The 18,306-nt window shown below is 40.0% G+C and overlaps 1 protein-coding gene across 2 annotated transcripts in view; it reads left to right on the forward strand.

Moving 5' to 3' along the window:
* Window positions 1–18,306, forward strand: part of SUCLG2 (succinate-CoA ligase GDP-forming subunit beta) — a 275,276-nt gene that overhangs the window by 163,538 nt on the left and 93,432 nt on the right. For both annotated transcript variants that reach the window (XM_054978337.1, XM_054978338.1), the window contains exons 8-9: window positions 7,855–8,016; window positions 13,272–13,414. In XM_054978337.1, coding sequence (XP_054834312.1) covers window positions 7,855–8,016; window positions 13,272–13,414 — 305 coding nt within the window. The remainder of the gene's footprint in view (window positions 1–7,854; window positions 8,017–13,271; window positions 13,415–18,306) is intronic.

The raw sequence follows: 18,306 nt of genomic DNA on the forward strand, positions 1-18,306 counted from the left end.
TTCGGAGAATGTCTCTCTGGTTTAATCAGCCTGAGATGGGCTCGGGTCTGCATTCCTTTGCTGCTTAACGACTCACCGCCTTGCCCTCAGCATGGTTCACTGCCACTGCCGTTAGCTTAACTTTAGCAGGATGCAGAGTCCATTTTTTATCCCTAAGCCCATGTTATAACCAAAATGGGGGTTCAAAATAGGCTCCCCATGGGGTGAGGGTTCCAGGGCTACATCGTATCCTGTTGTAAGCAAATAGTATTAATCTTGTCCAATGTATTTTTTTATCTAGTAAATAAATCCAGAAAAGCAACTGGCCATATTAGTGAACTAAATAGAATGTTCAGTACTTCAGAGTGAAATTCTCTGGTTACTTAATGACTCTCTCAAAAGCCACAGATCTTTGGTGATGTAGATAAGTTGCTTTTTCCTGTGCCTTGGGGGTTTATTCCTTTGTATACAAAAATAAAATATGGTAAAGTGACTTTTTTAAAAAGTCATAAAAATAATTCATTTACTGTAACACATGACAATAATTCAGAGATTGAATTACAGTCATGATCAAGTGTATGTTTTGTTTTCTGACTATAATGTACAATAGTCAAATTAAACTGAATTATAGGGAAAAATGATTAATGACCCATATTTATATTGTTGCCTCTGTACAGGAGCTCTTTTCTCTATCCCACTTCCTCTAAAACCCCTACGGCATTTTGGATAGATTTGCAGCACAAGCAGTACAATAAAGAAGGAAATATTATTTGTAATTATCATACTCTACCTTACAGTTGGACTGTAGGTCATTTGAGAAATACTAGCAGCATACAAATGAAGGATGGATTCCTGTCCCCGTTGAATGTGTAGTCTCCACTGAGAGTTTAGTGGATCCGGACCCTTGTCCACAAATATCCATGTGCAACTTTTTATTTGACTACAAACTTGGGAAAATAACTGGTGTTACATATTTACATCTAGATTGCAATGCTGATGAAAGCTCATAATACATATTGTACAGTAATAAGCTAAAAGATGCTGTATATTTAGATCTGCATGTCCAATCACTGGGTTGGATCCTAACTCAGTAGGGAGATAGAGGATTTCACCCAATGTCTGGTCTGTTGCCCACTGTCCTTCCATATTGTTATTCCATGTATGATATGTTGCAATAGCCTCTTGCACCTGCTCCCTGTTGCTTTCCAGATCCCGAGATGAGTGAGCCCTTATCTCAGATGGCTCGCCGCAGCGGCCTTGGGACAGTGCCTTCCGTCCCGCTACTGGTTGTGTTCAGCCAGGAGGGCCGGTGGGGGGGGGGGAACATGTGAAAGGGTTGATATAATGTAACCTATGCTCACTGCGTCATTCTTAACAACAGACCTGTGTACAGCCAGACGCTTTTAATTGCTTCTATATAACCTATGGACATATGTACCGAGAAGCCTGTGATATCTCAATAAAGACCTATTTACTCAAGAGAGCTTGGATTTCTTGCTGCAAGGGTCATGAGTCACCTTCAACGTATCCTGTCTTCCATAGACTAACACCCAAGTCACCACCATCCCATAGACTCTGCCACATGGCATTTGGCCATGAGAGCCCCTTAACTCCCAGCATTTCAGGGAAATGCTGTGAAAGGCAGGAAAAGCTTATTGGATTGAAGTTTGTTCCCAGTCTAGTCCAGACTGCTGCTGCAGACCTCCCATGCTGGTTTGTGGCATCTGCATCAGGCTCAAGGGATCATTTGCGCAGTTTGTATTTTTCACTACTTGTAAAGCCTTTCATTAAATCAATTATTTTAAAATAATGATAACTAGTGTGGAAGAAATGTGTGAAGGAACTGTGGGTAAAATTTGAAAAATGGTATTCTGTCAGGTAATTTTGTAGCGGAATCTCTGTATGGGATAACTATATGTATATTCACCACCTATAGCAGCAATATATGTTAATTAAAATAATAGAACACATTATGGGATTTCCTGTGTAAAAGCTTAGTGGATGGATCCAATCAGCTGTTCCACTGCTAAAAAACGGAGGACAACTCAAAAAAGCTATGCTGGGGCTCATATGGCCCGTACGGACAAAAGCCACACTGAGCAGGGGAATTGGATGAGATTGAATGCGGGGGTGAGGGAGTGGGGAGCTGGCTGGAATAGGCCTTGTTACAATCCATACTGTAATTGCAATGCCATATGGAAGAAAGAGAAGTGGAGGAGTTACATTTGGGCTTTGAATGTGAGAAATCTGAAGCACTTGGTGGAACTGCAATTGGTGTAACTTCTGTTGAAAGATTTTGATGGATCCATACCGATTTACTCTGGAAGTCAATCAAAAATTAATCCCTGATGATGGTTGTATGTATTGTTTAGAGTTATATTTATTTATTTATGTAAAGCATTTATGTCTCACCTTCTCTCTTTAAACCCAAGACGAGTAACAATATAACACATTTCCAGAACTCAAAAATGTAAATTATATATACACATCCTTATAACATTTTAATCTCTCTCTTTCCAAAGAGTCCAGGGTAACATCACACTTGTTTTTCTCTTTGCCTTTAACCATTACAATAAGACTGTGAGGTAATTAGTCTTACTGGCTCAAGATCATCCGAAAGCATAAATGTTAAATATATGATTAAAATAATCTTTAGACCCAGAACAACCTATTCAAATAAAGGAATGCAAAGTACAATATCATCATCCTTGCTGAAAGTAGGGTTGCCAGCCTCCAGGTAGTGGATGGAGATCTCCCGGAATTACAACTGGTCTCCAGGCCACGGAGATCAGTTCACCTGGAGAAAATGGCTACTTTGGGGGGTGAACTCTATGGAATTATGCCATGACAAGGTCCTTTTCCTTCCCAAACCCCACTTTCTCCAGGTTTCACTCTCCAGATCTCCAGGAATTTCCCAACTTGGAGCTGGCAACCCTACTGAAGAGTGTTATGTTACTTAAAAGCATTCACATGCTTTCACAGATGATCATTCATCTCTGGGATTTGTGAGTTCTCTTTCTCTGATGAGGACTCATTTTGACTCCTAATCTCTCCTCAGTTCTGACATGCCTGAATAACTGTAAAGAACAGTTTTGACTGTAAAGAATGCCACTTGCCTTATATTTCTTTCATATTTCTTAATCTCTAAGACTGGCTATTAGTTATCCTTTCCATTGCACAGGAAGAAAAAAAAGCTCCAAAATTTGAGACCTTAGGGAACAGCCACCAAGCACCTCCTTATGTCTCCTCACTTGATATTCATAGGACAGTCGTAGTCGACTACAGATTAGTTTGGCTCTCTTCTTCTTCCTTTCTGGTAGCATAAACTGTTGAAATAGCAGTCTTTTGAACATCAAGTCCCTAACTAAATAACAAAACAAAAAATGGTACAGTGGAAAAAGTAGTTTTATTCCAGAATACTGCCCCTATGTATTTTGTTGATGCTTCTTCGGCGGCGAGGTCTATATAATAGTATCAAGTACTTTCCACAGGAGCAATTTCTCTGCTTTTTTGTTTCTTCTCTTCTTTTATTCCCTTTGTTCCATATTTAGTGTGGCCCTCTTCTCTGGCATTTAACCAAATAACAACAAAACGTTTTTGTAACTATAATGTTTCTATGATTATAAGTGATGAAGCTTGCTCAGAGATTTGTTCGGAAGGGAAAAAATCATTTGTATAATCTATCATGCATATAACTGTGTGCTTTTGAAAATGGAATCTATTTTTTAAATATTAATATTGGGCATTTCTATTTCATACACAGTGCTGCTTTTATCAAAGACAAATGTACTATAGAAATGAGATTTTAGTGGCAACACTGGAATGTTTGTTTCCAGACACCTGGTTAATAGCGTTGACATCTGTTGCAGACAGGGATTGGGGATGTTTCATTTTCTGGCTATCAGCTGGATACAAAGAATGTTTCCATCACTGGAGTCAACACAGGTGTGATCCAGTGGCTCCAGTTCGTATATTGAACTCTGTAGCTCAAATGCCAAAGCTGCGTGAGCAGCACAGGATGTGCAAGGGGCATTTTGGAGTGGACAACTAGAGCTCTGCACACATTACTGAACATTGCCCACACACACACACACACACACACACACACACACACACACACACACACACACACACACACACACCTCAATCTAGAATACTTTACGTTGTAAGGAACTCTCAGCCTTCGCAGCCAAGAGAGTCCTTGATGGATTAGTCAAGATTAGATTTTTTTTCTTCAGCCCAAATCCATTATCTTTAGCTTCAAAGACACGAGTTACAAACGATGCAAGCCCTGGATATGGAGGTGGCAGAAGAACAGTGTTGGGGACTTCACTGCACGGATGCTAAGATACTATACTACAATTACGGTTGTCTATAAACTGCATAGGCTCACTCAGGCCAATTTCCATTTTTTCCAGCTGACACACTACCCTTGATTTTCTTTGCCTCTTGAAATAAAATAAGCATGCTTTATCCTTGGTAGGCTTCTTTGGGCATTTCTTTTCCTATACTCATAAACTTTTCCACATGCACAAACGTTGTGTGTGTTTTTTTGAGGGGGAGGGCATACTTTCTATATCCTGCTGGTTACTCTGAGACTATCAAGCCATGCAAAAGGAGTGCTTAAAGAAGAACCCAGTCACAACCGGAAGAATGACAAGTGATTGTAGGATGCCAGTTAGAGCTAAGCTACAAGTGACGAATTACACTTGTCTGGCAAGTGAACAGACTCATGTGTATTCCTCTCTGTTCACTTGCCATTCACTTGCGCTCCACTGTGGAGCGCAAGTGAATGGCAAGTGAACAGGGAGGAATACACGTGAGTCTGTTCACTTGCCAAGCAAGTGTAATTCGTCACTTGTAGCTTGGCTCTTAGACAAGCAGAAGAGTTTGGGGATGTTTTGTTTTGTTGACCTCCTCAGACTGTTTTAGGGATGGAATCCCTCATTTACTTGGAGATTTCAAATTGCCAGATGCCAGTCCTGTCTGTGCTAATCTCAACCAGATTCAGTCTCTGGTAAATTTAAGGAGAGAAAATAGTCATTCCCCTAAAGGCTATGTTCATTTTCACTCTGTACGATATTTGTGTGTGTTAAATAAGCAAAATAAAGCTTTGCAGTGAAATTGGTTTTATGAGTCTCCTGTGTACATGGTATAATCCTTAATTTAACATTAACAGAAATGTATGCTTCATCTGAAAGTTCCATTATGTCACTTCTAGAATATCCTTTGGAGATAGTGAGGATATATGTCAGTCTCATTTGTTAGGTTTGGTCTTTAGAGATTTTTGTTTATTTTGTTTTGTGTGAAATATCCTGCCTGTCAGCAGTGCACTCTAGGCAGCTTGTAAAATTTAAGACATGGCACATAAACGCATTAAAATCCATAATCAAAACAGAATCAATAAAACCATTATAAAACAACTCATAGTTGAAAAATAAGCTGTTAAATTCCATTGTAAATAACAAAGCTGGGCTTTGCTTCCTAAAAATGAACAAGCATCCGTTTTTATAGAACTTTCTACAGGGGAAAAGAATCTTAAAATACCGGCGGGTGAATCCTTTTCTGCTTGATTTGTGTTTAGGTCACTAATTACAAGCATCCTCTATGAATATTGGGGGGGGGGAGATTTCCCCACCCCCCCACCACCCAAAGAGTTTTCAATTGGCTTGTTGTCACAAGGATAGAGCCAAGTAGATGGCAACCATTTCCCAAGCAACTGCACAATGCCACCTTTCCGTTCACGTACATCACATGTCCTGACACCCTGGCTACTGATGCAGGCACTGGAACGTGGTCAGATGGTTGTTCAGAGGGAAGAAGTGTATTATTTCCCCCCTGAGAATCATATTATGCTCAACATGACAGCCCACATGATGCAGTGGTTAGTGTCAGACTAGGATCTGAGAATCCTAGATTTGAATCCTCGTGTGATGGAAGCTTGCTGGGTATCCTTGGGAACTTCTCTCTTTCAGCCTCACTTACCTCACATGTATTTTCAGGTGGTTAGCCGTGTTAGTCTGCAGTAGAAGAGCAAGATTCAAATCCCATAGCACCTTAAAGATCAACAAGATCTTCACGATATAAGCTATCAAGAGAGTCAAGCTCTCTCTATCAGGGAGCTTTGTCTCTCAAAAGCTTACACCCTGGAAAGCTTAATGGTATTTAAGGTGCTACTGGACTTGAATCTTGCTCTCCTACTTCAGACGGTGATAAGGGGGATAAAATAGAAGAAGGAAGAATGATGTAAGTCACTTGGGTTACCTTTGGGCAGAAAAATGGAGTATAAACGAATAAATGAACAGTTTTCCTCGTCTTCCATGGTGGTGACGATGAGCTACAAAGAGCAAGTCCATTGTTGTGTAAAATTATAGTACCATTGAAAGAAAACAGCCATTTTCTGTTAGGAGTGGGGTATGTGGAAATAGAAATGTGCTAATATGGCTCTTTTTGTTTAGTTTTAATTCCATGTATTGCTGTTTGAGTATGTTGAAGTAGAAACCAAATCCTTATTGTCACTTATATAAATATTTTGTGTTTGAGTGTGCATGCAGGCGCCCTGTCAAGTGTATTCATCTGGTAGCTGGCCACCCTGACACATAGATTTGTTAGTGCCTAATGGATTGTGCAATATGTGCATGGCTATTTTAATGGATTATTTTACTGATTAATATTTTAATTTATGCTACCATGTTTTGATAATATTTATTGTATTTTGTGATCTGCTCTGAGCCTGCTTGTGGGGAGAGTGGAATATAAATTTAATAAAATAAAATAAAAATCGGCTGACTTACAGAGACCCCATAGGGTTCTCAAGGCAAGAGGCATTCAGAGGTGGTTTGCTATTGCCTGCCTCTCTGTAACAACCCTGTCCTTCTTTGGTAGTCTTTCATCAAAATACTGACCAGGGTTGACCTTAACTTCTGAGATCTAATGAGATCAGGCTACCTGGATCATCCAGGTCATGCATAAATATCATGCAATAACTTTATTGCATAGATTATATTCTGCCAGTACATAAACAGATCCTCAAAGTGACACTCAAGTACCTATAATAAAATTTGAGCAAGGTGGATAATAGAGGCAACTATGCAATCATATTACCATAATAACATTAACAATTCTTGTATAATGTTATTAGTCTTGCTGCATTGCTTGAGAATTCCTCTAGATACTCGTTAATTTTTGGCCCCAATCGATTCTGCTGTGCTTTTTACTTTACCAATAAAGGGCATGAACCAGCCTTTTTAAAATCACATTGGTTTCAGTGGAAAAGCTAAGGACATGTATAAATTTCTTCTACTTGAATCCATGGGTTTTGCCTAGTACATATACTAACAGTGCATTCCTCTAAGTAAATCTGCTTACGAGAACAATCGTAAGCAGGTTTACTCAGAAGCCTACTCTGGTCTTTTCAATGGAGTTTACTCCCAGGAATGTTTTCTTGGGATTGCATTGATAATTATCTAATGTAAATCAGTTACTGCAACAGTTAAGGATTTACATTTGAATAGAGGATGTTAACTTCATTGCTTTAATATTCTGACAGCAGTTATTGATGCAAAATGAAGAATGTTCTGTTTGGTTTTTCGTTTTATGTTGTTACTTTCATTGTGTATAGGTTTCAAAGCACTGCAAATCCTGTGCAGACTCTGAAATCTACTAGTCTCATGGCCAATAATTTTTTTGTGTTTGCAATTCTAAATCCTGCTTCCATATAATTCACCCAAAAACCTAACATTGAGTTCATAGAATATAGGAATATACATTCTCCGTCCCAGGAATCGTGTTGGTTGCAATTTAAACATTGCAAGCTCCTTTCAGATTTTTGAACTGTAATTTGTAATGTACTAATTTCATTTCTTTCTCATTTAGTTGTATGCTTTGATGCCAAAATAAACTTTGATGACAATGCTGAGTTCAGGCAAAAAGACATATTTGCCATGGATGACAAATCTGAGAATGAACCTATAGAAAATGAAGCTGCCCAATATGACTTGAAGTACATAGGCCTGGATGGAAATATTGCATGTTTTGGTGAGCAAAAAAGTTTTAATATTTAGATCCAGACTGATTCAAAGATCAGCATTACGGTATTGTGCTGCATGCTCAAGGAAACAGTCTGTTTGTCCGTCTAACTGTAAGACGTCTTTTGAATCTGATGAGAACTGTGATATTTGCCATTCAAAAGAAAAAAATGTGACTCTGTGAATCTTGTTCTCCATAATTAAATGGCTTACAGTTTAACATACCGTAGGGCAAGTCATATTAAAATTTGAAGGTCAAGTCTGACTTTCACATTTAAGTTCCATGCCATCAGTATCATGGGCACATTGTTTCCATAAGCATGCTAACAACAGTTGGTAGACATGTTGTTTATACTAAATTTTTATTTCTGAAATTGTCCCCCAGTGAACTTCTTTTGGCCTGATTCCTAGTGATGGGTGATGGTCATAGTACAAATTTAGATCTGCAGTCTTGTTGGCAAGATTTTTTAAACGGAGGTTTGCAGTTCTCAGGAGCCACAAAAGTGCCCTAATGGATTGTACAGTGCAATCTGGTGTAGATGTTAGACTTCAAATGATTGTAAGATGCAGACGAAGATGATAGAGTAAATCCTTTATGTAATGTGCAGACAGGCAATCATGCATAAATGTGCACTGGCGTTTGTGTGTGGATTCCTAGTCATACCACACTGGCATATTTGGGGTGAAGGGCATGAGCCCAGGACTCAGTTGCATATATAGTCAGTATGTTGGGGAATGTGTGGACCTGTCTTTAGAACCTGTAAGTGTGAACCTGTAAGTCATATAGGTGGAGTGTTATTTAGGAGTATTCAACAGTTTGTGTCTTTACTGTGCAGTTAATTACACTTGCTGCATTTTAAGCTAATTAGACCCCATGTTGAGACTGTAATTGTGTTTTAATTGTGCTTTGTTGTATTTATTGTGTATTGTTTGTTCTAGTTGTAACCTGTCCTGAGCCCGCTTGTGGGGAAGACGGGCTAAATATCCAATATAATAAATAATAAATAAATACTTACCTGTCCATCCATTTTAAACAAACTCTTCCTCTAAGGAGCTCCAGGGACCGTACACGGTTCCTCCTCCACCACCACCACCCATTTTGTTCTCTCAACAACAGTCTAATATAGGGTAGGGTGAGTGGCTTAATATTAATATCCCTGACTGAGCATTAAGGTTGAGTGGGGAGTTAAAAACTTTAACCACAGCACCACAGCTGCTTTTAACTATGGCTTGAAAAAGCACAACACTATTTGGTGTTTTGGGCAAAATTTTGCTTAAATGATTTTTAAAAATATTTTTCTCTTCTGTATGATAATGTCAGACTAATGTATTGGTCTTGTTTGTATATTCAAGTTTTCATTCAGATGCTTACTATTTTAGAGTGGGAGACAACATTTCCCCAGTGTAGGCATTACATTTCATTCATTCCAAACAATCATATTTCATAGAACTATGCATTTGAATTTAAATTAATGTTTTCAGTGCCACTTTCTGCATAAATTTCTTAAGCGGTTAAAAGAAATGCCTTCTGTACAGTGATGGAAATTCCGAAGGGCTTCAGAGGGATTTTGCAGGCATTAGGGTACCCAGTCTTTCAGATACTCCAGAAGCTCTGTTAGTGACCACTCCTGAATTTTCCCCACAGCTTGGAAGTAGCGTGCAAGGAGCAGTTTCTTCGATGTAGTGATTCCAACATCCCTCTGTCCATACAGCAGTTCCATGACCTGTCTTGGTCAAGGGGTGCTCTTACTGACTTTACTTTGCAGATGCAGGGCTCATTTCGAGGGGGAACGCACAGGAACGCAGTTCCAGCAGTTCCCCAAAGAGGTCACATGTCAGGTGGCCCCACCCACCTGACTCTCTGCCATTTTGGGCCCATTTTGGCCTGGATTGGGGCCGAAACAGCCTGGATCGGACCTCTGATGGGTGGTGGATCACTCTCCTGCTCAGCAGTGGCTCGATCCTGACCATTTTGGGCCCCTTTTCAGCCATTTTCAGCCCCTTTTTGCCATTTTGGGCCTAATTTCGGCCCTGAATAGGTGATGTCCGGGGGTGTGGCATATGCAAATCAGTTATACTAATTACACACTTCTGGTGATGGCAAGAGGCATGGCGTATGCTAATGAGTCCCTCCAGCTCTTTTCCTACAAAATGACCCCTGTGCAGATGTGTTATTAGATTTCAGTACAGATTACTAGATACAGAACTTGTGTCACATGCTACAAGTCCCCTCCCATCTTCCTTCACAGAATTCTTGTAGGTAGAAATGTATTTATTTTGTTTTTATTTTAAAATATTTTGACCTTGCCTTTCTCCCACAAGCAGAACGCAAGGCTTAGAGTAAACTGACTCTAAACAAACACTACTGTATAATATACCGCGCTTAAAAAATCTTACATGACCAGGGATCAAGTAAGTCACAGTCTTTTCTGCCCAGACAAAAAGTTGTTTTAGGGCTGAGCAGCTCGTCTTTTTAGCCCTGGCTAGGGTTCTATTCTCTTAACAGCAGCAGAGTCTGGGAAGCAGGTGTACTTACAGTGCCTCAAGCACAGAGGAGTGTGAGGCTGTGTAGCTGGTCTCCCGCAGCCTTGGCTGGATTGCTCTTTTGCCCCCCCCCCCCGCCTTGGGGTACAATTTTTAAATGTTTTGATTTCTTCGTCTTTATCTATTTGTTGTCCACCTTTCTTGCGGGGGCTGAAGGTGGTTTACACAAAATAAACTGGAATTTGTCTGCATTCTTTTTTTTTTAAGGTTAAATAGAAACTTCCCATTCTTTGAGCAGAAGGATACTTTCATTCATGGAAAAAGGGACAGTAATTTCTGCTGCAGACCCCTTTGTGAATGCTCAGGAGTAACTTTTTGAGGGCCAAAGGGGGCTACTGGCTGAAGAAGGAAGTGGGAAATATTATCCTTTGGAGCCATTTGACTTTTTGATTTTAAAAAACATGTAATACAGGATAACATTGCCCATGTAGGAAAACAGTATAACTTTTGGCTGCTCATTGTACATCAATCTGGGTGCTTCCTGATTAATTCCAGGATACTGTCAGGGTTGCCAACCTCCAGGTTCAGCCTGGAGATCTCCCAGAAGTACAACTGATCTCCAGACTAGAGAGATCATTTCCTCTGGAGAAAATGGGTGCAGACATAGAGTGTGGACTCTATGCCATTATACCCTGCTGAAGTCCCTCCCCTTTTCAAACCCTGCCCTCCCTAGGATATACCTCCAATCTCCAGGAATGTCTCAACCTGGAATTGATAACTCTAGATATTAAGGTTATGGTAGAACCAATCTATAGCTTCAGTACCATGCTTTTTATCTTCCTTGAATTAACATTAGCAAGATTTGTAGCGGATTAAACCAATAGGGGCATCACATTATAGGCCTAAAGCATCCCTTGTTGTTTAGTGGTTTGATCAAACTTGACCTGGGAGACCTTGATTCAAATCCCCAGTTATGATGAATCTTGCTTGCTGACTTTGCCCACCCCCCACCCCCCGCCACCTCAGCCTAGTGATCGGTCTGAGGAAAAAAATGAAAAAGAAGGGACAACCATGTGTGCTACTCTGAGCTCATTAAAAGAAGGACAGGATAAAAATACACTAAATAAATAAGCAAAATCTGTATGGAATTGCTCCGTGAGTGTGTGTGTATGTTTTAAGAAGCTTCCTTTGTATAGAAGCACTCATTTTAATGTACCGAACCATTTTCTTCCATCTCCCCCAGATGATCTAATGTACTTTCCATGCTGACAGCATTTAATGTAGCAAGGATGCCAGCAATTTTTCTAAAATAAAAATTTAAAACCTGGTCATCAAAACAATACCAACAGGAAATACAGTTAAAAGCAGAATTGTTTTTAAAAATGTTTTGCAACAGAGAGTTAGATATATGCCAAGGTTACTGAAATTAGACATGGTCTATAAAACTTCCAAGGGAATTAAGCAATCAAGTGAAGGAAACTTTATATTGGGTCTCTCCTGATTTAAGAATCGGATTTGTCCTTACTTCCCTGAAAAAGTATATACAATTTGGGAGATAAAAATAAGAGAACTTGAGAATAATAAGATCAATTAAAATTACATATGCTAATGCAACAATCCCAAGAACATTTTTTTGCTAGTAATTACCATTGAGTAGGATGGGACTTAACATCCAAGTAGATCTGCTTAGGATTGTTCCTTAAGCTTAGTAGGCTGGCACTATTAAATTTATCATATAAACAGGCACTGTATTAGCTACAGAGGAGTTAGCTGTGTTAGATGCATCTGACGAAGAGAGCTGTGGCTCTCAAAAGCTTATGCTACAATAAAGTTGGTTAGTCTTAAAGGTGCTACTGGATTCTTTACTATTTTGTATTAGCTACAAGTAATATGTAGTCTCCAAAGCTTTGCTGCATCCACAGGAATATTTAATGATGTTTTTTTATTTTAAATTATGCCCAGTATTTAGAATGATTTATTTTTTTGTGTAGTCCTCACTGTATGTCTGTAATCCTATTTCAAAGTGAAGGTACATGTTTACTCTATTGATACAGTTCAAAAAATGTAGTCACCAAGTCTTCATTTGCATCTTCTTGCTCTATAGGCAGATATCACTATAAAATATCATTTATAAACTGAAGGTTTATAAACTAAATCCCAATTAGTTATAATGTCTGAATTCAGGTGATCCTACAACACCCTCAAACCAGGATTTAAAATTGTGGTTTATAACCTGGATTGCAGAAACAGAGGTTTGTTGCAACATCAGAATTTACTACCCCTTAGATCTGCCTGACTACAGAGATAATAGGGAAAAATGTCTTTCCTGGTGTGAGGTGGGAAGAGGCAAGAAGCAAAGAAAGAAAGAAAGAAAGAAAGAAAGAAAGAAAGAAAGAAAGAAAGAAAGAAAGAAAGAAAGAAAGAAAGAAAGAAAGAAAGAAAGAAAGAAAGAAAGAAAGAAAGAAAGAAAGAAAGAAAGAAAGAAAGAAAGAAAGAAAGAAAGAAAGAAAGAGGCTGGGTTTATACACAAACCAAGCTCTACCAAAATAGGTAGAGGTTGCACAGCAACAACATTTGGTGGCTTAATCCCTTATGATGCCTGCTGAAGCACATTCTACTAGAGGAATGTTGCATCAAAATCCGTGGCATTTGTAGAAGTATAATTTGCTGTGGGGTGCGCAGTCCCTTTGCTTAGAAGGGGCACATTTAAACTACATTTATCTTGCAGAAGTCTGTATTTTGCCTTTTCTAAATTCAAACCTCTAACTCTCTTAATTACAGTCAATGGCGCTGGGCTTGCTATGGCAACCTGTGATATAATTTCCCTTAATGGTGGAAAGCCTGCCAATTTCCTGGATCTAGGTGGAGGCGTGAAGGAAGCACAAGTATATCAAGCATTCAAATTGCTCACTGCCGATCCCAAGGTAAAGCCTGTTGTCTTTGCATAGAAGATTTCCTAATGCAATTGTACATTGCCTTCATGAAGCCAAGAATGTACTTAAAACATGAACTGTGAAAAGAGTATTTAATGCACCAGTGTTCTGCAGCTGTGATCATTGCGCACCTCATCCATTTAATCTTTTTTCAGTCACTTACTTTCTCACCTTTATTGTAAAGACTCATACCTCAAGCCAGAAAAAGAGATCGGTTCCCTTAGGTTGCCTTTGGGGTACACTGGCTATGTGGATAAACATCTTGGGGCACAGTCCCATCTGCTTCAGATTGTTAATCCAAATCACATTAAACTAGCTGAACATCCATATTTAAGGCCATCACAGCTGTAGCCTTGTTTGGGATCTTATTGTAACAAATCACCTCCTTCTGAAGTTATCCCTTAGGACATCTCCTTAGGTCATTCATCTCAATATAACACAATATACAATATAACACAAAGCTTGTTCCTAGCATTCTGATTTGATTGTACTTCAGTTTCGGTTTCACAGTCTAAGCAAAGTGGACAGAAGTACACCTTTCTTGCCTCTTGAGCTGCCCGAATGCCAGTCACCAGGGGCAGCTGGAAGTCTGAAGTTTTTCCACCCGTATTGGTAAACACACCCTCAAAATACACTTAGATCCAACAGCTAGTCTTTCTGTAGCAAAAGTAATCAAAGCTGATGGTATGAATAAGCATTCTACGGTGTCCTGTTGTGTGTTGGTGTTTTGTTTTTTTTGTTCTAACCTGCATCATTTTTATTTCTCATCTACTCCTTTGGTTTTGCTGTTTTATTTCAGGGTTTTTTTTCTCCTCTGTGAAAGAACTGCTGTTTTCTCAGAGACAGAAAGCATCTGTCTGAATTTTTTCCCTTCCACCCTTTTCTTTGTTCATATATTTTTTACTTTCTCAGTTCTTGCTCTTGCTTGTTTCCTGCTGCTTTTCTGAATGTGTCTGCTTTAAAATGTCCCATTGGGTGAACTGGACTCGTTTTTCCCCTCCATTTCCTCCCTTGTAAAATGTGGCCCTGCTAAACACCCTGTCTGCCCTTGGGTACCTTGCTAATAGGAATGTCAGGCCTTGACATGTAGGTACAATTGGTGCCTCAGGCTTTGTCCACTGTAGATTTCAAATCAGGCAGAAATTATTGCCATCATCCTTTTCTTAAAGTTATTAACCTCTGTTCTTTGACTGGGTCCCTCTGTACTATTGTTTGCTAAGTTTGTTTTCTGCTGCAGTTTCCTTTAAATTAGCGCTTTTGAGTGACTGGTCCCTTGGCCACACTGTGTGACTGATTTTAAGCTTCTGCCCTCTTGGCTCTGCTGCTACGGCCGTGGGTGAAGCTGCTTCTGTATTCTGTATTCGCAGGCCATCAGAGAAATAATTTCATCAGAGGAAGAGCTTTCACTTTCAGCACTAAATTATGAGGGATGGGAGGGGAGTTAAATTGGGATTTCCAAGGATATGTTGTAGGTGGTAAGGCAGGCATGCATCAACCATGCAAGGTTTCAGAAGAATTACAAATTGCCTTTCTTCAAAATTACCTTTCCTGCCGTGTTATTTAAGGACAAATGCAAACTACTAGGATGTAATGATTGAGATTTTATTTGCAAGGCTACTTTAAAAGCTGCCTGCTCTTCTCTCTTCACTACCCCCATTCATCTTCCCCTCCCCACCATTTGTTTGTATCACTGAAGAGCCAGGTAATTCCTTTAAAGGCTGGGAGAGATGATCATTAGCAACCTAATTGTACTCCCCCCTTTCGATGGAGTTCGTCTGACCCTTGCAGACTCGGTTAAGAGCTTAGGGTTATACTGGATCCAGTGTTACTACTAGAAAAAGTTAAGGCAGCTGCAAAAAAATGCTTTCTACAATCTCACTCTAGCCTGGAAGATGGCTTTTTATCTCGACACAGCCAACCTGGCCACCTGGATCCATGCTATGGTAACATCAAAACTTGACTATTGTAATGCACTATACGTTGGTCTCCCATCTAAGTTAACTAGGAGGCTCCAATTGGTGCAAAATGCAGCAGCTTGACTGTTAGCAGGAGCGAGCAGAAGCATGAACATTACTCCCATCCTACAGTCACTGCATTGGCTACCTATCATTTACCATGCTCACACCCTAGCCCAACTTATCTATGCGACCACCTCCCTCCCTATGTCCCTCCACAGCAGCCTTGCTCATCTGAACAGAGTCTCTTGCAAGTGCCATCCTGCACGTGGGTGAAATCAACAACAGCCCATAAACAGTCTTTTTCTATGGTGGCCCCTACCCTGTGGAACGGCCTGCCTGAGGAGGTCAGGAGAGCCCCCACACTCCTGGCTTTCCACAAACAATGCAAAACTGAATTATTCAAAAAGGCTTTTTACTAAGATAGGAGGGTGGTATTGTAGGGAGGGGGTCTCTGATGTTTCGCAATGCGTTAGGGACCATAGACTTCACCATTATGTTGCCTTACATATTATCTGTTGCTTTAAATATATAATCCCATACATGTGCTTCATGTCGTCTAATGTCAGTCCTAGATTTGATTATGTTCTGTTTCAGCAATTCTTCAACCCAGTATTGGATCCTTACTAATGCTGTGTCTTTGTAAAATCCTATGACATTGTTTATGGAAATGTCCTTGACACTATATGGAAATGTCCTCGATACTGATTGTACTAATCTCACCCTGTGTAATCCACTTTGAGTCTCATTGAGAAAGACAGACTATAAATGACATACATACATACATACATACATACATACATACATACATACATAAAATAAACCACCTCCGGGTCAAAAGGAGACCTGGGGTGTTGTTACAGCTGTCTCTCTGAGCCCTAAGGGCCATGAGAAAGGACTCCTGTTGCTTCCCAGCTCACATTTGAACCATCACAGCTGCTCAGCATGAATCTCCCATTCCCGCTCTTTAAAGGGCCAGGAGAGCTTTCAATTTGCATTTCCACCCGGGGGGAATTTTTCTATGGCTAAGCAAAAATGCTGCCATTCACTGAAGAAGAGAGGGGAGGAGGTGCTAATTGCATCTCTGAATTGAAAAGTTGCCTTGTTTTTCTGGATATGTTTCTAAAAACATTAAAAGGAAGTCTGAATGAGGAAGCCTGTCTCTTTGACGTTACTTATGTTTCTCTGGACAGGTTTGGAAACTGATCTACTAGGGCTCCTCTGTAGGCCTGGAGGGTGGAGCATTAGAGATTATATGCTTCTTATTTCATGGGCAATTTCTGTGATCTCTTGTGAACAGGAGGGTCACATAAATTTGCATATGACTTCATCACATGTTATGCAGTTATGCTTGCAAAGCATTTGCTTGTAGACTTAACTGTCTCTTTCATATTTACCCCATCCTTCTTCCGAAGAAGCTCAAAGGATGTATCTTTCAGTTTTATCCTCACAACAATCCTGTGAGGTAGGTTAGACTGACAAAGGGCGACTAGCCCGAAGTCACACAGCAGGCTTCATGATACATTGGGGATTTAAAACTGAGAGCCAAGCTACAAGTGACGCCTGACACAGGTTGGACACTTGTCAGCTTCCCTCAAGTTTTGATGGGAAATGTAGGCATTCTGGTCTTGCAGCTTGGCTCTCCATTACAGCTGCAAGACCAGGATGCCTACATTTCCCATCAAAACTTGAGGGAAGCTGACAAGTGTCCAACCTGTGTCAGGCGTCACTTGTAGTTTGGCTCTAGGATTCCCCTAGTCCTGCTGTTTAACTGCACTGTCATACTGGTGTGGATCCAGCCATTGTGATCAACAAAGTTTGAAGCCTTTCTCCAGCCCAGGAGCTTTCCTCCAGCTTAAGCAGTTCTTGCAGAAGAATGCTTCAAACTTTGCTGAACGCAGTGGCTGAACCACCCCACTGACTCTTGAATTGTATGTGCATATAGCAGTTGATCATAGCCAAGTGCTGGAAATGCTCAGCATCTCTTTTCCACAATGCTAGGCTGTGATCAATTGCAGCACATTTTTTAAAAAATGCTAGAATCTTCCCCTTAAAAGAAAATATTTCATTTAGGTTGTTTTTGCGTATTGTTACTTGCCACTCTTATTGTCAAAGCATAGTCTGTTCTCCAGGATTTGAGAAGGTTTAGAGGCATGAGCAGGCAGGGATTTTTCAAAGCTGCTGAGAGATTTGCTAAATGGACCCAGGCAGGCTATTTTTTCCAATGAGGAAATGTGAGAATACTGTCAGCAAGAGAGATGCAAGAAGATTGTCAACAGAAAAACAGATCCCCAAATATATGACGATTGTTTTAAAAGCAGAAAGTAAAAAGTAATCTTAAACAGAACCTGAATTAACAGCAGTTCTTTTTTAAAAAAAATACTAATTTCTTATTTACATGTAGGTTATATTTGTGAGAACTACAAGATCAGACATTGTAAACATCAAAATGGCTATAAAGACAGCAAATGAGTAATATGCTTCTTTTCTTCAGACATGTTTTCCTTCCGCTCCTCATCTAACATGACCAGAAATCTTTTTCCTCATGTCGAGGGTTATTTATGTTCATACCTTTCAAAGATTGCCATGTTACTTCCTCCTGTTATTGTTAGAGAACACACAATGGGATGGATCCCACAGAACATTTCCACTGACAGAAGGATTTCCATTATTATAGTATGAGAGTCTGTCTATATGAGATATCTGGGCACATGTTCATCAAGTGTCGGGAGACACAATGTTAGCCAGGAAGCATAGTTTTAAAAGACAGCGCCAGTGGAGATCACTCCAGAGGGGACAGATTCTCTCACAGCCGTCCGCTGCCTTTGGGACTGTCTCCCCTTCTGGAGCCTTTGCCCTGCCACCCTCACTGCTTAAAACCAGAGTTATTTTCTGGGAAAAGAGATGGTGGAACTCAGTGGGTTGCCC

The sequence above is a fragment of the Eublepharis macularius genome, chromosome 4 (assembly GCF_028583425.1).
Source record: "Eublepharis macularius isolate TG4126 chromosome 4, MPM_Emac_v1.0, whole genome shotgun sequence".
Taxonomy (NCBI): Eukaryota; Metazoa; Chordata; class Lepidosauria; order Squamata; family Eublepharidae; genus Eublepharis; species Eublepharis macularius.